Source organism: Seriola aureovittata, chromosome 16 (genome assembly GCF_021018895.1).
Source record: "Seriola aureovittata isolate HTS-2021-v1 ecotype China chromosome 16, ASM2101889v1, whole genome shotgun sequence".
Lineage (NCBI taxonomy): Eukaryota > Metazoa > Chordata > Actinopteri > Carangiformes > Carangidae > Seriola > Seriola aureovittata.
This window is the reverse complement of record NC_079379.1, coordinates 20,772,327-20,797,808: the sequence shown is the minus strand read 5'-3', so window position 1 is coordinate 20,797,808 and position 25,482 is coordinate 20,772,327. Positions and strand designations below refer to the sequence as shown.

The following is a 25,482-nucleotide window of genomic DNA, read 5'->3' as shown; positions in this document are numbered from 1 at the left end:
CCCCCCCAAACAGGCCTGTTTTCAATTGTAGATAAAAAGATATCCAAATGCTTATAAAAGCATTTTTCATTCAGCACGTTGGCCTGAATTTCAAATTTGAAGGGTAATTAATAAGCTGTAATACACGTAGTTCATGCCTGAAACCCAGCATGGGCGGACTGGTGCAACTTCACTTGAATGAAGGAAAAAAACTATCACACCACCACATCAGTAAGCGTCTGTCCTGCTGAAGTGATGATGATGATGATGATGATTTACACTGTGGCCCTAACAGCACAAGGTCATGTTTTGTAGTTAAAATACAATCTTCATCATTTCATACAACCACTTTTTTTCTCCAAGTTCCTTTTAGAGTGACCAAAAAGGTTTTCTACAGCTTTCTCCTCTTATTTGAATATGTTTCGGATTTCACACAGAGCTGAAACATCTCACCTGTGGATTAGACCTGAGATCATTTCCACTGGGTGCCAAATTCTTAAAAGTCAATTCCTAGCAAGAGATGTGTAACACTTTGTCACAAAGTTTCGAAACATCACAACCTAGTGTGCGAGTGTCAATGATTCTGTGGGATCACACTGCCTCCTAGTGCCTCCACATATACTGCACTGGAGTCGTCTGGATTACACTGCAGGTAAGATGAGGTTGGCATGATGTAGAAAACTCTGAGATGTTAACAGACAGTTTACTGATGTAGTACAGGATAGTGGCCTGAGTGAACACTAAACTGAGCACATAACACATTGACTGCAACAAGGCTCGCTGTAATATCCAGTCAAATCAAATGCTTTAGATGCATTCATCTAACTGTTCTTCTGCAACTGTATGAATTTGAAAAAGATTTAGCATCAATTAGTGACTTCCTTGCAATTAAACTGTATCATGATTCATTGGATAACTTAATTAAAACCATATTTCCAGTTGTTTTAAGATTACTATATGGTGGTTAACCAATGTAAAGTTAATCATAATCATTTACAATTATCAAAGTATGAAACTATGAAAAGATTTTTTTCTCCAAGGTGTCAAAACTGTCACCATTCATTTAACAACAACTAACTGGATGCTGATTAGAGTTATTATAATGACTAACAGAGTCTTTATAATGACTTGTTAGACGGCCAACAAAACTGACTAATGAGATTAATCAAGTCAATTAATCAATTCATTGATGCAATTATACACTTGATTGGTAGAGTTAAAAGTTTCCAACTAATGATATTAGAAGAAGGAATTAATTATTTTATCGCTGCTCTTCAGACTAAGAAATTTCCCAATTTGAGTGACATTTGTCACAATACTCCTATTAAATAAAACAAAAAGCACAAGAAACCCCACAATCCTAGATGATAGGACACAGCCAATCAAAGCTGCTGAAACAATGCTGGATAAACTTTGTTACCATACACATTTTATTCATTTAAAAACAAACAAACAGCTTAATGTAGAAGGTATCTGTACCTCAAAGAGATGAAGCAGGGTCAGTGATAACTGGTCCATCAGTATTTCAATCCTGAGGTCAGTGTAGCACGGTCAAATAAGACATTAATACTGCGATGTGAGAGCAGTGGAAAATCTAGCTTAATGTAAAAAATATGTAGATAAACACTCACACCGCATCTGTAACTTCACAACGCCTTAGACAAGTGAGAACATAAATCTTTGAGGGATTATTCATGATTTCCCAAATGGATTAAAAGCAAGTCATTACCTCAAAAACTTGAACATATAAAAACTATAAAATGCCTTTGTGGGTAATTGGTAAAAAAGAAGAAGAAGAAGAAGAAGAATGATTTGCATGGATTTACAAGTCAGAGAAATGATCAAAGCACTATGGGAGTGAGCAACAGTAAGTGAACATGTAACGATATAATCGGGCATATCTCCATTTATTTTAGTTTGACACAGTAACTGAGAAACTGAGTTACATAAAAGCCATTTAGCCGTCAAGGTCTTCTAGGTACAAACATAGATAACGGCATGACTTTGGTGCATAGTACTAGTGACACGGACTGGTTGTAAAATGAGGAAAAATCCAAGGTTAAAAAATACATCATAACAAGTCTACAGTGGAGCATTGTATGTCAATGATCAAAACTGTCATGTATTGGTTTTCATAGTAATATTACTCCGAGCTATGTATAGTTCACAACCTCCATCTGTCTGGACAGACTACTCTGGTGTGCGGTTAAAAGAAAAGACCATAGTGGAGCAGAGGAAGCTATTCTTCAACCAGCTTTGATTTCAACAGCTGTTAGCACTTTAATGCGTCATAGTTGGTTAGATCTTACTAATGCTGATGACTGCAAACATGGCAGTAGGGTACCACCTAACAATTATTTTCATTATGGATTAATTTTTTTAACAAAATCTTCATTATTTTTAGAAGCTGGAACCAGCAAATATTTGACATTTTTGCTTAAATAAATAAAAAATAGATTAAAAAAAAATCAAGTTTCAAATTCATTTTCTGTTCATGATTTCAGCTCTACACCTCAGGTGTGGCTGTGTATGAACTTGGTTTTAATGATAGATACTAAGAAAAGCAACCTTGTCATTTCTGACAATTCATTAATAAAAGCTTTTCTGACACTGACTATACCCTAGTATTTTAGATTCTGTCCAAACTCTACACAGCACTCAATCTTCTGCCAACATAAGAGATGCTCGAGCAGACATGTGAGGGTTCAGTATCGAAATGAGTCGCTCCATTCATCAACAGGAGCCTTTTCACTCTCCAAGGTTGATGGCAGGCAGCCGGTTACATTTCCACACCCTTATTATACCTACCTAATTTGACACCATGAGAGCTGTATTCACCTGACATGAATTCTAACACTTTATATTTCTCTGCAATCAGGTTTTACTATGGAAAAGCTAAAGGTTTCTCAAGCGAGTCAATGCCTCTGGTGGTTCCTTGTGTCATCATTAGACAATTTCATGCCTCCAAACAGCAAAAAAGGTGAAGACAGGCTGCACTGAAACCTGAGCTAATCACTTGATGAGATGTTTGACATCAGTGAATTGAAGAGGTGTAAGATTTTTCACTGATAGGAGTGTCGCAACAACGTTCTGGACAAAGCACTGCTATCAGTTCGGAAACTTGAAAGGAATAAAATCAACCTTTGGGAAACATCATAAACATTTTGAGTGAATCAGCCTTTAATATAGAAAATTGCACCTCTAGTAGAATTTCCTAGAGTCCTGAGAAAACTATGAAGCCAAAAGTCAGACAGAGACTGAGCTATGCTGTAATTTCACTTGCACACCAGACAGAAACACACCAAACCAATACCAAATATATGAAATCTGGTGTCAGCAATGACTTTACTGATCCTCATTAGTACAGTTTGTTAGTGTCATAAAATTCAGTGTATCCAATACCGGTTACATTATTCATGCCGAGCCACCAACTCAGTTTTTAGTGCTACAGCAATCGTGCACATCATGTTATCTTAGATAAAAAATATTCCAATGCTGTGAGGTATACAGATTTTTAATCCGGGATCTCTGGCATCAGATTGGCGCTAGGTATCTGCAGATACCCTGAGTTGAGGTATGATGAGAAAAGAACAGATCAGTGATCCCTAAGTTGAGGAAGCACAAGGCATGTGGGTTCATTTCCATATCAGTGCAAAGTGATGAGGGACCAACCCTCTGAAATGAGGCACAGATGTGATTTTGTGTTAGCATCTTCAGTGGCTGAGTAACGATGGCACTCAGACACAAAACCAGGAGTTAGCAAAAAAACCACAGCATTATTAAACATACAGTTGTAGTGTGCACAAACACCATCCACAGTTGTGCCTTTGCCAGAAGTCCAACATAAGCAGCAAAGTCTCCGGGGTGGTTTTGGGCCAGCTTTAAATGCAGAAAACATCAGCTAAACAGTGTTTAAATCTTCCAAATATGTTGTGAAAGTTCCTTTGTGTTCACGATACAAACTATGACCAATGGTGTCTTTCAAGACCATCACCTCAGGGCAAACACTGGTGGGTCAAAAATAACTCCTGTGCTCTGACAGCACAGGTTGGACTTCAAAAAGAACAGATTAAAGCTCTGAAACAAAGTGTTTCGTCTGACCACATGAAAATCAGGCCATGTCCAAAATACTGAAGTATATGGTCATTCCAACAACCTGCCAATGTGATATTTTGGGGTTACATCCTCCTTCAGACACCCGTGTGTCAGTAAATCCCAGTCACATTGTCCAAGATAGGTAAATGGAATTCTATTAAAAAGCAGCGCTTCGTTCTTTTATTTGAAATCCCCATGATATCCTGTTTGTGTGATAATATCCATTCCCTCCTAAATGATAGAATTTCCAAAATGGCTGTTCAGAGGGGGGGCATATCCAGGGGCAATTGGTCCAGGTCAACAGAGAAGAGGTCAGTGATGCCCTCATCCTCAGCCAGGCTCAGGAGATAGTCCTCCCCATCAAGAGAGACAGCCAGGGGTGGAGTGAGGGTGACAAAGCTCTGTTGGTCTTCAGAGGAGGGTTGGAGGGAGGTGGGAATGGGTGAGACGGGGGTAACAGTAACTGGTGATGAATGTTGTGTTGGATCAGACCGCAGGGTGTAGATAGTATTGATTCCAGAAGTATTGTTAGCATCGTCTAGAAAGGTAATGGGAGTGTGGATAAGGAGACATGGGGTAAGGAGTGTGGATAAGGAGACATGGGGTGGGGAAGAAACATGAGCAATGAAGGTTCAAAAACCCAAAGAAAAATTGAGCCAGCAATCTAACAGTAGGCTTGGAAATAAGTACATTATCTTATAAGGTTCCTGTATGTATCCAACGCTCATGGATAGTTGCCACATTCTCTGTGGCAATAAAATACCCCTTTACATTAGTAGCCCGTCTGAAACAGACCATGGGACTTTAAAGTGTACGACTCACCTTTGACAGACACTTGCACGAAGGACGAGTAAGGCGAGAGGGGGACGGAGTCTTTCCCATTGGCAGGCGAGTTTAAGTGGCTATCATTGGCCACAGAGGCATCTGTGGCTTCCATAGGGATGGGATCATCAGAGCAGACGAACACCTCAATGGGTCCCTGGGTGCTGCTGAGGTGGACTTGGAGGCTCTAAACATAGGGCGAGTAGACAGCTGTTCAGAGATGATTTAAGAAAATGACTAACAGTAAAAACTTCTAGAAAGCAGTTTCTTGAGAGGCTGCTGTGTAGAGAGAGGTACCTCCTCTGGATGTGGGACCTCCAGTTTTGTCTCGGCAGGAGCTTTGATCACAATCACAGTCTGTTCTCTCAGACTGGGAATCCTCTGAACATCCTCATATGTCAAATAGGCAAATGTTCAATCCAAAAAGTCAAGGACAATAATCACCCGGGTGTTTGTGTACAGACAGGGATACACTCAATGACTTATTCCAACTACCAGTCTGTCTTTAACAGGCTGTCTAACATTAGAAATAACAAAACAGGATTGTTTGAGTATACAAAAAAATGCAATAGATTCATTTGTTTTATATCCACCACTTCTTTACACTGTGCAGAATGAAGCTAGAATGCTCAGTGGAAATGGGGGGCCTTGTAGAGCCAAAATGATTAGTCAATTATTGGATTAGTTAAGCAACAGGAAAACAATCGGCAACTATTTTGTGATCTTTTTAGAAGTGGTTCACAAATTAAAAACTTGTAATCTGATGTGGTATCGAAGAGATGAGGTGTGCAAGAGAATATTAAATTAGACTCTGCACGTGTAAAAACAGATGAGGGTTTGTATTTATCATTGCAGATGTGCATGTTTGATACATACACAGAAAAATGTCTGATCTGCTAACTGGAAGAATGGTGGACTGATCAAAGGCTTCACAAACACAACATGGCTAGTAATGGAAATCTTTCTTTTCCAACACCATCTACTACCCAAAAGATAAAATTGTGGCTTCCAACATGATACAGCAAATAAATTTACAGAAAAGGATATCTCTGACTGTGATGGTCCTCACACATCTGGTGAATCTGCCGTATACAGGTTTGGATCAGCTCGTCCAGCTTCTTCTCCTCCTCAATGAGAACGCTCAGCTCTGGACCTTTCTGTACATTCACTTGACCACCCCTGTGCACAAACAATCAAGCAGCAATACAGAATAAACACCAAACGTCACTGTGAAATTTGATTTTATATATACACATTGAATCATTAGAATATATATTAACCAAGACAAAAAAATCATAATGTGCATATATGCATTGTACGACAAGCTCCTTTCCGAAACACACACGCCATCTACTACGATCCACTCATACTTACAACCATTCAATGTTGTTTTTAGACTTCTTTTTCACCAGGTGAATCCCTTCAAGGACGTTGGTGACATCGTAGACACGCCTCTTAGGGGCATTGAGCTCGTGAGCGACCAAGTTTAGGTCCAACACCCCATCAGAGGAGCGGTTCACCAGCTCTGCAAACCTCCGTGTCAGGAAGCCGAGTGAGGTTTCATACCGTGCCTTCTCAAGTGGGGAAGAGTATGGCATGGGAATTTGGGCAGGAGCTGGAAACATGGATAAGAATTTAGGATAGAATTTCTGATTATTTCTTTTTACATTATTTAAAGCTGTTGTTATATGTGATATTGTGGTGCGCTTATTAAGACTACAACTCTTCAAGCCATTTTTCTCTTGCCACTTCCTCTATAATGCAATATAAACGTAACCAAGGTGGTTTCAAATTTTAACACTATATAACATTAGACATTATTTTGAGATCATAAATTCTGTTTTTTCATTTTAAACTGGATAGTGTGAGTGAGAATGTGGTGTAGTTTTGTGTAGTTTAGTTCTGTTCTATAGAATTAAGGAGAAGTTATGAAAATGAATAGCAGTCCATCAAAGTGGCCAGTGTTTCTCTTGTAATACTACTCAGAACAGGAGTGAGAAAGAAATTAATGTATAGAGAAACTAAAGGTCACGTGATGAACAAAGTCAGGTTCCCCGCAAAAAGAGAGCAAAGTAAACTTACAGACTACAAGTAATTGAAAACCAATGACAAAAGTGGAGCTGGATAGTGGTGAACATAAAGAATCAAGTGAACTTTGAGCTGCTGGATTCAGTGCTAGAACACATATCAGCACACCAGGATATTAAATCAACATGTTCTTGCGATATGCAGGAAACACCACTTATGGTCTGGTCTTGTGCCATATATTTGCTGTTTGGTTATGCCATAATTTGACAGTAAAAAAAATTAAAAAAAAACGCAGAGGTACATGCTGGTTTGTGGCAAGTTCTACCACTTCTCTTGCCAAGCAATGGTACATTAGTCTACTGAGAATCCACAATACAAGTCATTATGGTACAAAGTCTTACCGTTTTCTCCTGTGTGGGAAAGAGATGCCATTGACTTATTGGCTTTGATGGTCCTGCCACCATCCTGAAGGTCCTGGGGGTCGCTGACTTCCAGCTCCAGCCTTCTCTTTGCTTGAGAGAAAGACATTGCACATCTTGTTAAAAGCAAGTCCATTCCTAAATATATCTAAAATGCTTCGTATTTCAGTGTCACGCGACTAAAGCTTTTTGATTGCAACCATCTAATGGAATCCTGCAGCTCAAAGGAAAGCAAGTTGGAGTAAACTTGCTATAAATCCATTGCATTCACTTGTGACTTCATTTGCATTTAATAAGAAAAGAAGTGTCCTTACGTTAAATATTGCTTCAAGTTACTATTAAGTTTGTCATTACCTGAGGGTCGGAAAAGCTAGCTTCCCTCTCCAATATGTTTAGCTAGTTGGGGCAACATCTCCCCATCCCCCTCCCATGCTGACCCAAGGCCTAAACAGTAGTTTGCTTCTGGCAGCAATGAACACATTACAACTTACGGTCATCTCCTTACCTGTGTTTCCCCACGGAAAAAGGTAAAACTTAATTGTTTAAGTGCGCTGTGCACTCGTAAACTAAAGTGCGCTGAAGTATGTCCCGACAAGGCGCGGTATGATACTTCAGCCCAAGATAAAACACACGTAAAGTTACCGGAAATACACAAATGTAACCGAAGCTTCAAGAATCCACCTTCAAAATAAAAGCATGTCATACATTAGTGACACAATCATAGCTATAGCATTAAAATCAGACACAGTACAATTAACTATAGTGACCAGTGCTATAATGTGTCTTTAAACATTGACACATACGTTTCCCTGGTCTGATGGTGACAGGTTGACACCTCTTACCACTGCTATAGCTTCTTGTTTTATTTTAGGGAGCAGTTTGATATTTTTTACTGGCCAAATAAGTAACTAAGACATTTTCCCAACAAAAACGCATTAAATCACACATTATGGTGGTTACCAAATCACGGTTATTATTTATAACAAATGTTATATGCGCTTATTTATGTGTAAAGTTAACTGAAACTAGTTTTTTTTTTTTTTTTTTTTAACTTTCCAAAGCATTAAACTGCAATTGCTGTTTAAGCAAAGGCAGGAGCGTACTTTATTCCTACTCAGTTTGTTACTTTTTACCGTTTACTTTTATTTTGATAAAGGGTTTTAGGGTTTCCGGTGCTTTGGCGGGTAACCTTTCCGTGCCTGGAGCAGCAGCTGATTTCAGCTGCATTTCGAGTGAGGTGCTAATGTCACTGAACCCTCTTGAACTAGGCTAATTTAACCAATTAAACGCAGATACCTAATGCCAAACACTGAACAAAAAATAACCCTATCAGGAGAGATAGATGGTAAAACGAATACGTACAAATGTGTTACAGCCAAAGTGGCTATGCAGCACGGATGGCGTTATGTGTAAATAAACATTCACGTCAACCTAACATTAGCTAATTACAGACAGTAAAGGGTCCTGAGCTTGCGACAACCTGGTACATCACCTTCTATGTCCTTCGTAAGTTTTCAAGTCGGCATGTTAAATACAAAATTTTGCCTCTAGTTAATACATTGACTCCTTCACGCTTACGTTTCTGCCTTGTCCCTGTAGTTGAGGGTCCACACGAACCGGACTTCTCGTAGTCAGACCAAACGCAAGACGGTAAAAGGGCTGAGGGTCCGTGTGGTCGAGCTACTCTCGGAACATCACGCGTGATTATCGTCAGAGCCCTCCGGGTCGGCTCCTATTACTTATTTTATAACTTATCGTTTTTTACCGCTCGCACAATATCTAGCGAGTCGTGGCCCTCTCCATATGATTGAACCCATCTCCAATTAATCATACACATACACATCAATTTGTGACAGAGAAAAACCACTGTCCAGATCAACAGGATGTGCTACGCACTAGACCAGATTCCCCGGCACAGTTTTGAATCTGATTTGCATGTAAACTGCTATTGGCCAGCACTCTACGTAGAACCGTGTACGTCTGACGCAGCTACAGCCAACCAATGGCCGTAGAGCTCTGTAACAAGGTGGGTTATTTTTTTTAAATTAACAGTAGAATGTTATTATGATACTTCATGTGCTGCATTGCTGTTCTCAAATGTTTAAAATTACATTTTCTGTGATGTAATTAATATATGAACATATGCTGGGAATGAATATAAGGCAACAAATGACAATATATTCACTACCTGTAACTATAAACTTTATATTTTTATAACACAAATAGTGAGGAAATGCCAGAAACAAGAGTAATCATTTGGTTTATGGTCTTCCTGCCATGGATACTCATGTGTATCACCATACATCAGTTTCATATAATGTGTACACTAACTACCATGATAAGAAGACATGGTTTATGTCATATTAGTGGAACTGTGCCAGTCAAAGAACTGTGTACAAGTTAAAACTTTCATTAAAAAAAAACATCACACATCACTGCTTTCAATTTTTAGCGCAATTATATAGCACATCCTTACAAATGACTTGTTCCTCAATCCGTGGTAAAAATACAGGTAAACATACAGCATAGCAAATCAAAATATTTAACAACAAACTTCTATTGATGTTTTATAAAGAAATATCATGTCTTTTTAGTCACAGGGATAACACAACGGTTTACACCCTTTAAAACACTGTCACAGAACATAAGTGACAAGCTTTACATCTAACTAATACACCAGACAGAATGGATCACCAAAAAGAAATGTGAGTCACTCAACCCAGTATGTGCAATTACAAGCAAACAAAGTAGGATCAGTCGTCATCATCAAACTTGATTTTCTTACCCTGGAAGGCCAGGATTTGTCCTTGCTGCTCCTTTCTTTTTTTACTGGCCTCCCAGGATGGATGCAATGCCTGCTGTGTTGCCTGCTGGGAAAAGGCACCTCCACCTGTGTGAACCTTTTGCCTCATAACATCACCTCCACCTCGTCCTCGTCCCCTCCCTCTGCCTTCAGGGCAGGGCTTGCTGTACTTGGGCCCTGAATTTCTTTCTGTTCCTGTAACATGCTTCTGGAACTTGGATTGTTTACTAAAATCTCTGTTTAAACCGCTGCCACCCATTGGTTTCTTTTGGTCCCTAAATTTATCCCCACCTCTCCCTCTGCCTGCACCTCCACCTCTACTCTGCTTAGACCCAGAGAGGGAAGTACAGAAAACAGACTGAAGCGAGGTGGCTTTAGACTTCAGCCTGGACTCCAGCTCATCAAGCTCTCTCTGGACTTTGTCTGTAGCTTTCAGCTTATCTGCAGATTCCCCTTTCACTTCAGGCCCCTTATCCACCTTTCTCTCCCCTTCTATGCTATTTGGCTTCTTCTTTTTGAATTTGCTCACTTTTCCTACAAAGAAGTCGTCATCGCTCTGCTCTGACTGGGACGACTGCTTATGGAAACGTTCCTCTGTGCTGTCATCAAAGTATTCTTTCTCTTCCTCATCCGATGGCTCTAAATCACTCTCTTCCTCATCTTGCTCTTTCTGAAGCACTGCAGGGGTGAGTTTCTTTCCCGCATCTTTACTTTGATGTTCATTTTTCACAATGTTCTTTACTTCACTACTTTTTGTTGGTGCTGTTGTTACACTCTTAGACGCTGGTATTTCTTTCTTTTGAACATCAGCCACATCTGAATGAACTGCTTTACTTGTGTCCTTTTCAGGTTTAGCTAAAGTTGCATCTTTAGCGTCTTTGAGGATACAGTCTCCTTCCTCATCGTCCGACATTTCCTTAAGCTGCACTGCAATGTCCTCTTCTTCTTTCTCACTCTTTCTTTCTTCCCTTTTGTCTGGTAACTGACGGTTTACCTTTCCAGTTTTATTTTGCATCGTTTCCTTTCCTCCCTGCTTTCCACCCTTCATCCTCTCCTCTTTGAAGGCTTCAACAGCAGCTCTGATGTTCTCGATCTTCTTGTTAAACTGAGGGTGGGTGGCGATGCGTGCTATGGCCCGATCAGAAATAGTAGACTTGGGATTTTTACACACCTGTTCAAAATTGAGATTCTTCTGCAAGGCTGTCTTGGTGACCTGGCAAAGGCAAAATCAGTTATCCATTTAGACATTTTAACAAATGTTTCCCCATATTAAAAGCAGTGAGTGTTTTTTCCACTCATTCAAGTTTGTTCTGATAATATTGAGGAATAATGTATTCCAAAAATAATGACAAATCAGAAGTTATTATGAAACCTACCAGGTCTGGTGAGAGCACCTTCAAGGCATGGATCTCCTCTAGCAGTCTAGCAGCTCTTCTCTGACTCCTCTCAATTTCCATTTCTTTCCCCTTCTTCTTCTTCAGGGCACCAATCTGTCGTGTCAGCTTCCTGATGATCAAAGCTCTCACCCTCTTCACCTCCTTCCTCATCTTCACCACCTCATTGTTGAGGTTCAGGACACCAACCTGCTCTTTAGGTTGAGCAGGCAGAGGAATATTTTTCTCAGTTTTATCTGTGGCCTCCTCTTCCTTTTCTTTATCATCTCTACTTTGCTTTTCTTCATCATCTTCCTCCCTTTCTTCTTCATCATCATCTTTGTCTCCCTCTTCCGCTTCTTCTTCTTCTAGCTCCTCTTCTGCGATCTCTTCCTCCACCCTCCCTTTTTCCTCAGCAGATGACAACAGTTTCTCCATCTTGTCCTTATTATGTATCATCTGTTTAAACATATAGCCATCTTAGGTCAATAACTGTTCTCACGTGCCGTCATTAGCAACAACCAAAGTGTAAAATTTAAAGAAAATATATACACTCATACACACACCCGAGTGAAAAAGTATCATGTTTTACATGACCCAGACTACATGTCACATGTGCGTGTGAATATATATTTGTCTTTAATGTCATTAATTCTCACCAAAATACATTTGTATTACACCAGAGTGCTTTATCGAAATTATACGTAATTTTATAATGTGATGTCGCAGTTGAATAAGCTTGAGAGAAAATACTTTCTGTCAAGGGAGCAACAATATGGTTAAACATCTGACCAAGGCTGCCAAAACAAACGTGGTTGAGTAAGCATGGATAAGTTTTACCACGTATCGTTACGTGTAAATAGGTTTATTTTACGTACAATTGGTGTTAAAATAATAATCCGCCGCACATAAAGTAAAATAATATAACTGTAACCAATTATTTTGACACTTACCGTCCAGAATTGAACACTAAAACTTTAAAATTAAGAGAAACGTCTCAACTCGTTGGGAGCCGCCATGTTTGGTACGCCACTGACGGCGGCGTGACGTCAGTAAACGGTAAGAGGACGCAGCGTGTCGTGAAAAGGGGAGGGCCTTCCGCGGTCTGTTTTTATTTATTTCTTTGTTTCATGTGCATAAAACAACAACAATGGTGGATAATTGAAGAAGTGTGAACATAAGGATGAGCGAATGACATTTACAGTTACCGTTACCAGACCGATATCACAAGTGAATCAACAGGGGGAGGATGAAGCGGCGCAATGCGGACTGCAGCAAACTCCGACGGCCGTTAAAACGGAACCGAATCACCGAGGGTATATATAGCAGGTACAAAAAAGGGGCTGGAGGGACGTTATTGTATAACAATGGCGCCTCTCTGCATATGTCAAGACAGGGATGCCAGCTTCTGTTACATTCATATTTGAGCATGCCGTTGTCTTGAGCTACATATGCAGCTAAATGGACATGACCGCATATTGACAAAATTATAGGCCTAACGTTACTTGTATGGCATCTCGTATGAGAATTTGTTCCGAGCTAGGTAGTTAAATTCACATTCTGGCTAAATTCAGTTGAACGGTGGAAGTGAGACTCTGTGTGCATTCAGTATGACTCATTCTGCTCATTCCGCTTATTGTAAATGTTTTCAGCTAAGGAAAATAAATAGCATGGACTTATGAGAAAAATTATGTTCTAGCTTGAAATGACAACAGCAATGTCAGGGGCGCTCGTTTCGAAGTCTGTAGTGATGCCGACGGCGGGGCTCTCACCTGTGCTTTGTTTGGCAGAGGTCTCGATTTTACCACGCCAGTGAAACAATAGCCGCCAAACCAGTCAGGTCTAACTGGACCACGTGAAGCGCACATATCATTTGAGTAGGTTGGATATGAAAATAGAATGCCTTTTCTTATAGATTGACTGATGGCAAGCCAGATAAAAAACAGCTGTTCTATAAGTAACATGTCTAGACATGACAGTCCATACATACACTGTCGACCTCTCTCTAACCCTCTCTCACTCAGTGTGGATGTCTCTCATGAGACATTATCTATTCCAGTTTCTTTGATAACAGAAACTCATTATTGGACTTATTGGGAATATGTAGATTTGGATACAGCTTCACTGTTGAATTGGTCTTTATCTTCCTTCAAACCTTGTATGAACTTGAGATAACACTGCAAGTCACACTGCAAATGTGATTCTTATAAACACTAGACTGTTGTCTAAACCTGATGTTATGATACCATCTATAAGTCTTGTCTAGTAGCTCCTCTCTGTCACCTTCTAATGTCTCTCTTTCATATTTTCCCCCATATTTTCTCTCTCTCTTGTCTTCTCCCACAGTACATTCCTGTACCTGAAATTCCTCGTAGTGTGGGTGTTAGTTCTGCTGGCTGACTTTGTGCTGGAGTTCAGGTTCGAGTACCTGTGGCCCTTTTGGCTTTTCATTCGAAGTGTCTACGACTCCTTCAGATATCAGGGACTGGTAAGAGCTTGTGTGCATGACCCTACATCCACCCCCTTTCCACCAAACATTAATTTGCATGTGATTATTCAGGCTTGAGGTGGTCTGGAGCACATTTGAACTGATAAACAACAGAGGTTAAATGCTATGCAGCTCCAGTCCACACAGTAAAACAAAAAAAACCTATTTCCTGTAAAAGGATGTAGCAAAGAAACACTCATATGAAATATGGGACACAGGTAGCAAAGTCAAATGTGCATAATAATGGTATTGGCGAGCAAGCAAATTATCAAGTTTTTTGCAGTACACATGTTAATGTGTGTGCACATGCTTTTATCTTAGTGCACATGTGTATGTTCATGGAATATTTATTCTTTTCTTCTACACCTAGGCATTCTCTGTCTTCTTTGTATGTGTGGCGTTTACATCAGACATCATCTGCCTCCTTTTCATCCCCGTCCAATGGCTGTTTTTTGCTGCCAGCACCTACGTATGGGTCCAGTATGTCTGGCACACAGGTTAGTCCAAGTTTTCTTTAGATTCTGTTTTATCTCTTCCAGCCAAACGGCCACTTTCACCCCAAAGACTCTGTGCACAAGAAATTCATAGCTGCCAAGTTTCTTCAGCGCGAGACCTGAAAGGGCTGGTTTTTTTTTAACTTCTTTTCTCCTCTTTTTCTACTCCCATGCAGAAAGAGGAGTCTGTCTACCCACTGTATCGCTGTGGATCCTGTTTGTGTATATTGAAGCTGCCATACGGTTCAAAGATCTGAAGAACTTTCATGTAGACCTGTGTCGACCGTTTGCTGCTCACTGGTAAATGTCATAGTGTAGTCTTTTGTCCTTTTTCCAGCAATGCCCATGAGAGATGGAGGAAAAAAAACATATATATTTATATATATTTATTGCCTAAAAATATGAGGAAACTTTATCAAAAGCTGTGTTTCTCTTCACCTCCCAGTATCGGCTATCCAGTGGTGACTCTGGGCTTCGGCTTTAAGAGCTATGTGAGCTATAAGATGCGACTGAGGAAACAGAAGGAAGTGCAAAAGGAGAATGAATTCTACATGCAGCTTCTACAGCAGGCTTTACCACCAGAGCAACAGATGCTGCAGAGACAAGAGAGAGAGGCAGAGGAGGGTAAGACACACACACAAACACCCAGGAATCACAACATTTATTACTGTTCTTATAGCATATTTAACACTGCAAATATTCTGCAGACTGGAGAAGCAGTAATGACTAGAAATGATCATACCAAAAGCAAAGATACTCATAGACAAGGATTTACTGGGTTAATTAATCAACTGAGTGGACACATTTATCCAGAGCCACACAATCTGTTTTCTCAGCATTGACATTGTGTGACATTTGTTTTTATTTGTAAAATATTTTATAGCTAAGTTTTCCAAAATAATTAATCATTTTAAGGGTGTATTCTCACTCCTGTAGTTGAGTTCATTTGGTCCAAACCAAAAGAAGAAAATCTACTTTGTGGCCTTTTGTGTTCACATTTGCATTTACAAATGAATCAAGAGCTGTAAACATGAAGTCAGTCATCTGGACTGATATGTAAATATTGATTAGACAGTTAAAGCAACTGTCACCCTGCATCATCAAAATGTAGAAATGAAACTGCATTGACTTGTAGTGAGACATGCTGCACTTTACCATTCATGTGTTTATTTATCTTCTCAGGTGTTTACGATTAGTCGAGACTGCAAATAGGCTTCATTTGCCTTTAGACAGGAATGTTATGAGGTTGTTGTTGGTTTGTTGCTGCTACTTTTTTTTAATTGAAGAACTGCAACTAGTTATTATTTTCTCAATTAATCATTTAGTCTATGAAATGTTACAAAAATAGTGAAACGTTGCCTTTCACCATTGCCCAGAAGCCATGGGGTTGTTACCATTTGTTATTCTGTACAGTCCAAAATCTAGAAATATTCTACTTCCTGTTATGTACAGTGTAACAAAGAAATCAGGAAATGGTGAAAAAAAACATTTTGGCATTTTAGCTTAACTGACTCAATTAATCAGTTATCAAAATAGATTACACAGTTCACAGCAGTTGGATTTTATGGTAGTTTATTGTTAGATCATAAATCATATACACAAACCTGTGGTTGTCACTTTAAGCCAGACTCCCAGTTTCATGCAGTCTCAATCCAGTTGTTTAGTTTTACCTGAGTTGGATTGAAAGCTTCCACACAAGCCTTTAACAAATAAAATCAAACAAGTAAAGATGCCAGTGATCATTTCAGCCAAACAACCAACAGGTTAGGTGTCAAGGCACCCTGAAATAAGTTTTTGTGTACATTTTGTAGTTAATATACAGTAGGAAAGTGTTCCTGGCTCAGTCTGTTGTCATGAGGCTGTTCCTGTATTTTGTCTGGGATTTTCTGTGTTTTGTACCAGTCACAAAGGCCATGGTTCAGTCTCTGTTTATGGTCAAATATGTTTCCACTTGGCTTTGGAATTTTGTTAATTCTGTCCAGTATGTTTTCGTTCACTAATGCTACTAATGTGCTCGCTCTCTTCCAGCTGCTTTAGCTAAAGGGATCTCAGAGGTAGAACCTTCAGTAATATCCCAAAACGGAGCACCGCCTGGAAAGAAAAGCACCTCAGTCCCGTTACCAGAACTGGAGTACCGGGAAAAAGGGAAGGACAGTGCTGCGAAAGAGCGTGAGGGCAAAAAACAAAACACAATTGGAATCAATAACAACAGTATTATACATGCACTGGACTCCAAACTACAGGAGACAGAGTATATTGAGAACTACGTCGGGGCAAAGAGACTGAACAACGACCTGGCAGGAGAAAACACACATGCCGACACCAATACACACTCTACTTCAAAAGAGGAAATGGGGGGTGCGGGGAAGAACTATAAAAATGCCAGCGGAGGCGGGGGCAGCATTTCCAATTCATCTCCACGGAATCACAGTTCTACAAACGGCAGCGTGCCGCCGGGTTCCTCGACCAGTAAGAATGAGAAGAAGCAGAAGGGGGCAGGGAAGGGTCAGAAGGATCCGGTGGAGAACTGCATTCCAAACAACCAGCTGGGCAAGCCAGATGCTCTAGTGCGGTAAGACTCACACTGACATACTGTTAACACCCATCCTCACTGTACCCATCCTTACTGTTCATCTTGTTGCTGGTGCTTAGAGTTGTTGACGCACTTCATAGTCAACATTTGCAACCATCCAACAACATTTTCATTGTGCTTTTAGTTTCTGTTTTACATAATTGACCCTTTATTGAAGGATACTAGTCCATACAATTTTGCTAAGTCCTCATCACCTTCCACACAGTAATGAAATACTTGTTTTTCTATGTGGAATAGTTAAAGGAGACATGTTTGCCTCTGTTGCTGTGGCTTCGTTTGGCTTTGGCCAGTCAGTGTTATCATGGCCCTCTCTTCTTCTTGCCTTAAAGGCTGGAACAGGATGTGAAACGACTGAAGGCAGATCTTCAGGCCAACAGGCAGTTGGAATCGGAGCTGCGGAGTCAGCTTTCCTCTCTGAGCAGCCAGGACCGCAGCCTCCGCTCTGAACTGGGCCAGCTCCGCCAGGACAACGAGCTGCTACAGAACAAGTAGGTGCATGTACAGTCTGCTCACTGAGTATACTTACCAGAACTCTCACTACAATGAATGTGGTTTTCTTTGAGATCCTGCCGCACATAACGAAAAGACTGGACATCATTCTTTGAAAATAACAAAGGGCCACGTAGGTTTAGGAAGCTACAGTAGCTGGTTAGTGAAGGGCCATGTGACGGTCCGTGATGTAGGGCTGGGCAATCTTCTCCTTAGGTCCTCCTATAATCATGGTGCTGTGTTAATTACAGACCGAAAGTCCAAAGCTATATATCAAATTAAAAAGCAAACAATCTGAAATGAAATTTAAGAATTGTCTACAACATAATCAGATCTGTAGGAATATTCAGTACTTACAGAAAATGTTCTTAAATGACTCTTTGCAGACAGTTATGTTTCCAGTCTCATTCAGAGGGAAGTACTTTACTGTCAGATCCCTCATTTTGTGAGTGGCATCCTGTTTCTTGTGGAATAAAGCACTTGGTTTAGCTTAACTGGTTAGACAGTGTGACAGACGCCTGACAAACCTGTCCTGAGTTGTGTTTACAAGCAATGGAGGGAACTTTTCCCTGACCAATATAACATGCTTTTTCTGGTTGATTTGTCGACACCTGTAGTTACTGGTGGTGACGGCAAATGTAGTTTGATAGTACAGCTCACTGAATTCTGGAGCAGCAAAACAAACAATTGTTGTTTTAATAAAAAAAAAAACTCAGGCTTTTTCCGTCCTTCTCTGAGCAACAATGATCTGATTTTATGCTGCACACATTGTGAGTCTGCAAACAGCAGCACACAGTGAAAGGAGTTGGTTACCTGGCTGAGAAGTTGGAGGTGTGCAGCCTGTCACCTGCAGCTCTTCATCAAACAGCTCACTGTAGTTTCTCCTTCTTGTTCCATTACTCCCTGAAATATTTAAAACTGATCTGCTGTCAAAATATACTGAAAATAATTGCATCAGCTTCTGTTCAAGAAGAGCGCTGACGTTTTCTGCTGTAAAGCCATCGACTGTATGTGTGAAACACAAACTTGCAATCCCTTGACAATAGACATTACAGGGGGGTCAAGTGCTGTTTAATTTTGTGTTCGACTGTCAGAGGCACAAATGATACCCACTGGCAAAACTATGAACACTGGTATTATAAAGGCATTAAACTGGAAATTGGACTGTTTAGATGAAAGTTGGGTAACAGAGACGCCAGTGATTTATAATTGCACTCCTGTGAAGTTCAGGAATTTACAAGCAACTGATTTAATACATAGTATTCAAAATTGAAGCAGTAAAAGCCAAGAAACTGCAACCTTTAGTTTTTAGTATGGGTCAAGCTACAAAGCCAGATCCTACATTTCCCAGAATGCAACTGTCCAACTCAAAGTTCTCAGGCTGTCTGTTAAAAATCTGTAGTCTCTGAGCAAAAAATGACCCTGATGAGGGGCGTTTTTTTCTCAGACATTAGAAAGTGTTTCCATGGGGTCCGTGTGACCTGTGTGTTTAGAATGATACCCCTTTGAAATATGAACAACTAACTGACACGAATGAGCTTACATATTTCACTATAGCATAAAAATCCTGTATTGTACCAAAACAAGGTCAGTTGGAGACACTGTCTGGGCGACATGGATGTCTGCACCAAGTTTTGTACCATCCAGTAGATGTTGAGATATTCCACATAATAAGTGCAAACTTTGACCAGCTGGTGGCACTAGAGATAGATTTTGGGGATCATCTAAGTAATATGATGGCAACAACCAGGTTCAAAAGTTCAAAAGTACTCAACATTTCATTTTCCATGTTCCTCTAATGATCCAACCTGCTCGACTATTTCCTTCCTCACACTTCAGGCTCCACAGTGCCGTCCAGGCCAAGCAGAAGGACAAGCAGACCATCTCACAGCTGGAGAAGAGGCTAAAGGCCGAGCAGGAGGCTCGGGCCCTGGCTGAGAAACAGCTGGCTGAGGAGAGGAAGAGGAAGAAGATGGAGGAGGCCACTGCTGCCAGAGCTGTAGCATTAGCCGCTGCCACAAGGTACTAATTAGAGGATTATTAGGAAGTTTACCTCTGAACCAAGGAGATCAGAGAGTGTCAGTACATGAGCAAAAGATCAGCCCTTGTTCACTCTGTCTGTTGACTCTTGGACCTTTCCGCCTTCTTCTGTTCAACAGAGTGGAGTCCACAGACTCTCTTCGAGTTCGTATCAGGGAGCTGGAGACGGAGTGCAAGAAGCTCAGCATGGACATGAAACTTAAGGAGGAGCAGATTAGGGATCTGGAGGGCAAGTGTCAGGTAAAACTGAATATCACAACTACTATTTTATTAACATAATGCTTCAGGTCAGCAAATCTTTACTCACTAGGTCAGTAAAGAGATTCAGTAAATGCTGTGAATGTAATGATATGCTGTCATGTTCAGGAGCTGCGGAAGTATAAAGAGAATGAGAAGGACACAGAGGTGTTGATGTCAGCACTGTCAGCCATGCAGGAGAAGACCCAGCACCTGGAGAACAGCCTCAGCGCTGAGACCAGGATCAAACTGGACCTCTTCTCTGCACTGGGGGATGCCAAGAGGCAGCTGGAGATAGCACAAGGTAGACACTGACTGTGGGGCAATGATATACTTATGTCATTGTCAGTCACTTTCAATACATCATTGTTCTCCATATTAAATAGATGCATGAGAATCTAGCATCTTTTGTTCAAAACTCTAGACTGGATGTCTAAATGTAGCCTAACACAAAAATGACCAGAGTTTTGTTAAAGAAGAAACATGTGAGGGATTTGCAGCCCACATTCTCGTATGGTCAAGATAGCAGTGTTTCCCTTACACTGTTTTATTTGTGGCTGCCCAGCACAATATCAACACTGTGCACCACATATTGATTTTCTATTTTTTTTTTTTTTTTTTTTTCTATTTCAAATGGCCAGAATTTTATTTCACTGTAGAGCTAAGTGCAGCACGTTGATTTGCTCAGCCCCTCCCTGCCCTGCTCTCTCTCACAAACACATGGGCGACGGACCCCTCCTCTCCGTGCACACTCTGAATCAAAACATGATCATGCCCTCTGAAGCTGAATGTTTGCTACTTCAGTTTACATGAATATTGAAGAGGCACAGAGTTAGTTCGGACCAGAGGGATTAGTAAAACAGAGTACCTACACACTTCAGAAAAACACAGTCTGAACAGTGTGATTAGCCATCCAGTTAATTTGTTTTAGAATATTTCCAGGCGTCAAGCAGTGATACTGTGGCAGCTGAGGGTGAGGAAGAGAGAGCTGTAGTTACTGAAGAGAGAGGTGTAGGAGAGGAGGACAGTAGCCAACATGCTGCTGTGGGAGAGCCAAAAGCAACAGGTGAGACTGACAGCAAGCACAGCGATAGATTTAGGTTAGCATCAACCTTTAAAATATACATAGCTATTAGACAATTAAATATGAAATTACCAAAAGTGAACAACGTAGCAGTGACTAAAACCAGACCAAACCGCTAAACCTACATTTGTAACCTAATCCCTCTGTGTACAAATATCTGACCTTGTACTGTAACCTAATGCCTAATGTTATTTACTGTTTTACTGAAAATAGAATCAGCAAAACATAGCCATTACCACTCCCCCAATTACAACACTGTTTCTAACTATTTTACAACTTGCCTGCAACATCATTCAGTGTTTTTTCTAATCTATTCAACATTCTGGTTGCTTTCTGTGCCATAGCCCCATGGCATCTATACAATTGTCAATATAAAAACAAAACAAAAGCTGTGGAAATATAAAATGTTAATAATAAGAACTCCAGGTAAAACAAACTTGTACTTGTGTCCAACAGGTAAATTCAAGCGAGCTAGAGAGTGAACAAAGAGAGGGAGTGGCAGTAGTGATTACAAGAGAGCAGGGTCTGTGCAGATAAATACACCACCACATACTTGTAGTGGGTCATAAGTGATGACTGACAGGGATTACTGTTGTATCGGTCTTCCCTCTTATTCCCAAATAAGAGGGTCTCCTGCTTTTCTTTGTCGTGTATGATTGTAAACTCAATATTTTGGGGTATTTGGACTTTATGTCGAACAAAACAAGACATTTGAAGACGTCACATTCGGCTTTGCAAAGTTTGTATTTGCATATTTCATAGACGTAATCAAAAATAATAATTGTCAGATTAACAGACAGTGAAAATAATTGTGAGTTACAGTGGGGTATTGTAGTGTTTTGCTCATAATGTTGAGATCACAGCGGCAGGTGTTAGTAATAACATTAATGATGGCTCTGTCCTCGTCTATTGACCCAGTCAGTCATGACAGTGTGACAGTGAGCTATGTCACACAATACCAGGACCCTGGAAATGAAGCAGGTAAAATTGAATTTAGGCATCATTATTAATTTTATTAATTATGCTTGTACTTTTCCAACTGTGACATTATAAACAGGTTTCAGTGAGAAAGACATATTGGCTGTATATCAGGTTATAGCACGAGGTCTTTTACATGGCAGACATTTGAACTTGTCATAGCAGGAAAAGCACAGGTGAAACCAATCTCCCTAACGACACCTCAGTTATATTAGGTGTCTCATTGAGCCATGACAGTGAGTTGTTGTTAATGTTATTAATTACACCTGTGTGTTCTCTTCTGTATGTCAGACATGTGCTATCAAGAAGCTCCATTATGGCAGGGCAGTGTAGCAGTCAGTTAATATTAATACTACACTGTCCTCATTAGCTTGAAAAAGAGTGACACTGACATGCTGAAAAACATGAGATACTGGGCTTTGAAATGGAATAAATGACCGGCTAACCTAAGGGTGAGCAACATAGGAGACAGAGGTAGGTAGTAGGTAGCTGTCTCTTTAATATTTCTGGGTGTATTAGCCCATTGGAGGCAATACTGCAGTTCTCTGATCTGATTTATTTGTTTGTTTGTTTTTTTATGAGTTTTATCTTGATGTGATGAAGTACTTTGATTTGACAGGGTTTTAATGAACAATTCCTCAATACATTTTCTATAAAAAGTACCATTAATCATGATAAAGCAACACCTCTACAGCTGTCAAGGATTCAGTTTGAAAGGGCACAAATGTCCCCTCTCCTCTTAATGCTGTGGTAATAACATCTACATTTTCCTCTGTCTCATCCAGGCCAGATCCACCACAGAGAGCAGGAGATCGCAGAGCTGAAGCAGAAGATAGCAGAGGTGATGGCGGTGATGCCGAGCCTGTCCTACTCGTCAGACGGCAGCAACCTCAGCCCCGTCACCCCGCACTACTCCTCCAAGTTCATGGACAATAGTCCCTCCTCCCTGGACCCCAACGCCTCAGTCTACCAGCCCCTCAAAAAGTGACTCTGACACCTACACTGCTCGTCAGACAGAACTTTTTTTCTCTTTCTTTATTTCAGTGAAGCTCTCAGTTCTGGTTTATGTTTTTTTGAGTTTACCAGCCCCTGACAGTTTTGCACTCAGACACACACATGCACGCACACACACACGCACGCACACACACACGCACACACACACGCACACAGTGCACACAACCCCTCCATACATATATGTACTTGGGTCCTTTTTTTGGTTCTATTATTAGAACTGTTATTTTGAAGGGGTTGTGTACAGTAGGATTTTTTGTTGTTGCTGTTGAGTTTTGGGATTTAGCCATTAGACAGCGGGATCTGTTTGAAGGGGGAGAAAGGAACACACAATTTGTTGGCCAAACGTCTACTTAAGAGCCATGATGCATCACTTCATGTCAGTCTTCTTTTGGTGTACAGTATAAATCCCCCCCACAGCCATATTTTCTTCTATAGTTAACTGACACCCAGACTTTTAATTTAAAAAAAACAAAAAACTATTGGCTTTCATGACGGTTTATATGAAGGCAGAAGATGTGTTTTCTGTTCAGATGTGAATTTGAAACTCACCTGTAAAGTAAAGCCCCTGTGAGAGATACATGAATGTAAAACTATTCATGTTTTGATATCGCCATTAACTTAAATCAGTGATGATTTGTTTTGTAATGTTTCCGTTCAGTTTCGACGATGTACATTTCTTCTAAAATAGTGATATTGAGCAGGTAAACGTTTGCTGTGTTCCTCGGATATTACAAATACAATTTGTTCCCTTAATGCTGGAACAGTGGATTCTCCAGGATTATCAGTAAGTGGATGAAGCAGATGTAGTTTTGTCCTTTAAAAAAAAAAAAATGCTACTGATATATTCGACCTGGCACTGCCAAAAATGTTACATTATTGTTCACCTGTTTGCTGGAGACACCTTTTCCCCTCCCTCTGGACCAAATTAGAACCTGTTAGGCCATATTGTTCACTGGATTTAATGATGTCGAGGTAACCAGTGGTTACCATTATTTGCAGATTTTACAGTGCCTTGCAGTTCCTCTTTTTCAGATGCAGAAACCACATACTTTGCAATCCTGGGATCTAAAAAGCATCAACCTTCAAAACCCTCTCTTTGTCTCTCTCAGGCTCCGACTCGCCTGGTTCTCATTTGTTCGAGTCAAAGATTTCTCACAGCCTGAACATTTCAATTCAGTATTCAAAGGCTAAAACAATTAAGTGTCACCTCAGACACGTCCAATCGTTTCGCAGCTAATTGACCTCAATATTACAGATTTTAAATGGAAGACATAACTCTGGACATGGCACAGTACATGTCATTTCATAGTGACACAGTCTTGGTATGCCAGACACCAACCATACTGATTGTCTGTTATCATGCCGTAGAGTTGGCATTTAGTTGTTTACAACAATGTACATTAACTTACTGAGGAATGTTTTCTTTTGTTATCTCATTTCAGTTCTGAAGTGCCAAGTGTTGATGTTGGGTTTCCATCCATACTTTGATCGATGTAGCTAGCATAATGTTTGCAGAAGAGTGCTGTTATTTTTTGTCATTTAGAACATATTCGGATGGTGTTGTGTTTACAAGGTTCTGGGCTGATCATGACGACGCAGCAGGTGGTCAGTTGAACTGATTGTGTTATTCACACATTTATTTATTTGTTACAGAATTTTTATTGACAGGCACCTCCTTGATATTTCCCATCATATTGAGTTGATTTCCTATATTTTCTACCAGGAAGGATTCAGTGAATGTGTTGTGTTGGGAAAAGGTTACCCCTGAACCATTTGACCATGTTGTGCTGTCATGTTGCCTACCTGGGGAAAAAAAAAAGTATTTCTTGTGGATCGCTCTGGCGTTGTGAATTGAGTTCTCAAGTTGCTTTTAGAAGTTTGTGTAGAAGGAAGAGAAGGTTTAAAAAAAAAAAAAAAAAAAGTGCTTTGTTTTATCTTTTCATTGTTCCACCATGTTTATTTTCTTTACTCAAAGTGATGGTGGCTGTGTCTCACTTTTTGCTTTGACCATCACTATTAAAGAAAGTCTTGCTGGTGGCAATGCAAGCTGTTCAGTCTCTGTGTGTGTCACCATCTTTGTGTCAAGTTTTACTTTTTCTGGTTCGACCAAGGGGCCGAACTTTTTACCCAGAAGTGACCAAGAGATGGTGACGTTTGGTACGTGGAAACTGGGATGACAAAACAACAAAACATATTCTAACTGACTTTCTTTCTTTTTTTTTATTATTATTTAATTTTGTTCATTTTACAACAAACAAGTTACAATGCTATATTGAGATGTCGCAATGCCAGCAGTTCACAAAAGGTATTTAGTTTGTAAACAAACTTTTCTATTTTAATTTTCAGATTTTCTCAAGTCTCATTGTTAGTACAAAATATAGGAGCAAGATTCACTCATTTACTTTTGTGTTTGGAAACACTGAAGCCACAGAGCTGCTATGTAGGTTTTGTGTCTGTGATGCAATGGACTGACATATATGTTAGGTCAATATTTTCAGCTGCTCAATTCCAGGAAGATAACACCTTACAAGCCCTGTTTACAAAAG

The 25,482-nt window shown here is 40.2% G+C and overlaps 3 protein-coding genes across 4 annotated transcripts; 1 reads left to right on the top strand and 2 right to left on the bottom strand.

Moving 5' to 3' along the window:
- Positions 1 to 1,870: 1,870 nt before the first annotated feature.
- On the bottom strand, positions 1,871 to 9,435 carry e2f3 (E2F transcription factor 3). 2 transcript variants are annotated; one of them, XM_056398837.1, is made up of 7 exons: positions 8,922 to 9,435; positions 7,326 to 7,436; positions 6,271 to 6,511; positions 5,944 to 6,075; positions 5,194 to 5,308; positions 4,897 to 5,083; positions 1,871 to 4,612 (listed from the first exon to the last, which is right to left on the bottom strand). In XM_056398837.1, the coding sequence occupies exons 2-7, from the start codon at positions 7,354 to 7,356 to the stop codon at positions 4,335 to 4,337; spliced, it is 984 nt and encodes a 327-aa protein (XP_056254812.1). In that variant the 5' UTR covers positions 7,357 to 7,436; positions 8,922 to 9,435; the 3' UTR covers positions 1,871 to 4,334. The 2 variants fall into 2 exon arrangements, with proteins under 2 accessions (XP_056254812.1, XP_056254811.1); XM_056398836.1 differs by lacking the exon at positions 8,922 to 9,435 and adding an exon at positions 7,849 to 8,887.
- Positions 9,436 to 9,584: 149 nt separating this feature from the next.
- On the bottom strand, positions 9,585 to 12,588 carry srfbp1 (serum response factor binding protein 1). Its single transcript, XM_056398833.1, has 3 exons — positions 12,473 to 12,588; positions 11,523 to 11,978; positions 9,585 to 11,359 (listed from the first exon to the last, which is right to left on the bottom strand). The coding sequence occupies exons 2-3, from the start codon at positions 11,976 to 11,978 to the stop codon at positions 10,097 to 10,099; spliced, it is 1,719 nt and encodes a 572-aa protein (XP_056254808.1). The 5' UTR covers positions 12,473 to 12,588; the 3' UTR covers positions 9,585 to 10,096.
- Positions 12,589 to 12,632: 44 nt separating this feature from the next.
- Positions 12,633 to 24,995, top strand: maco1a (macoilin 1a). The gene is made up of 11 exons (XM_056398832.1): positions 12,633 to 12,848; positions 13,866 to 14,007; positions 14,378 to 14,504; positions 14,678 to 14,801; positions 14,947 to 15,125; positions 16,530 to 17,073; positions 17,424 to 17,582; positions 19,423 to 19,605; positions 19,743 to 19,863; positions 19,990 to 20,164; positions 22,708 to 24,995. Exons 1-11 carry the CDS (start codon positions 12,769 to 12,771, stop codon positions 22,908 to 22,910), a joined length of 2,037 nt encoding a protein of 678 aa, XP_056254807.1. The 5' UTR covers positions 12,633 to 12,768; the 3' UTR covers positions 22,911 to 24,995.
- Positions 24,996 to 25,482: the final 487 nt, after the last annotated feature.

Bases quoted from the DNA above. Each gene is read 5' to 3' on its own strand.
- srfbp1 (XM_056398833.1), bottom strand. From the start codon at position 11,978: ATGATACATAATAAGGACAAGATGGAGAAACTGTTGTCATCTGCTGAG. The intron at 11,360-11,522 runs GTAGGTTTCATA...TGCCTTTGCCAG, and splicing joins AGGTGCTCTCACCAGACCTG to GTCACCAAGACAGCCTTGCA.
- maco1a (XM_056398832.1), top strand. From the start codon at position 12,769: ATGAAGCGGCGCAATGCGGACTGCAGCAAACTCCGACGGCCGTTAAAA. The intron at 14,802-14,946 runs GTAAATGTCATA...TTCACCTCCCAG, and splicing joins CGACCGTTTGCTGCTCACTG to TATCGGCTATCCAGTGGTGA. The intron at 19,864-19,989 runs GTAAAACTGAAT...TGTCATGTTCAG, and splicing joins ATCTGGAGGGCAAGTGTCAG to GAGCTGCGGAAGTATAAAGA.
- e2f3 (XM_056398837.1), bottom strand. From the start codon at position 7,356: ATGGCATCTCTTTCCCACACAGGAGAAAACG. The intron at 5,084-5,193 runs GTACCTCTCTCT...CCCTATGTTTAG, and splicing joins AGGTCCCACATCCAGAGGAG to AGCCTCCAAGTCCACCTCAG. The intron at 4,613-4,896 runs GTGAGTCGTACA...TTACCTTTCTAG, and splicing joins CGTGCAAGTGTCTGTCAAAG to ACGATGCTAACAATACTTCT.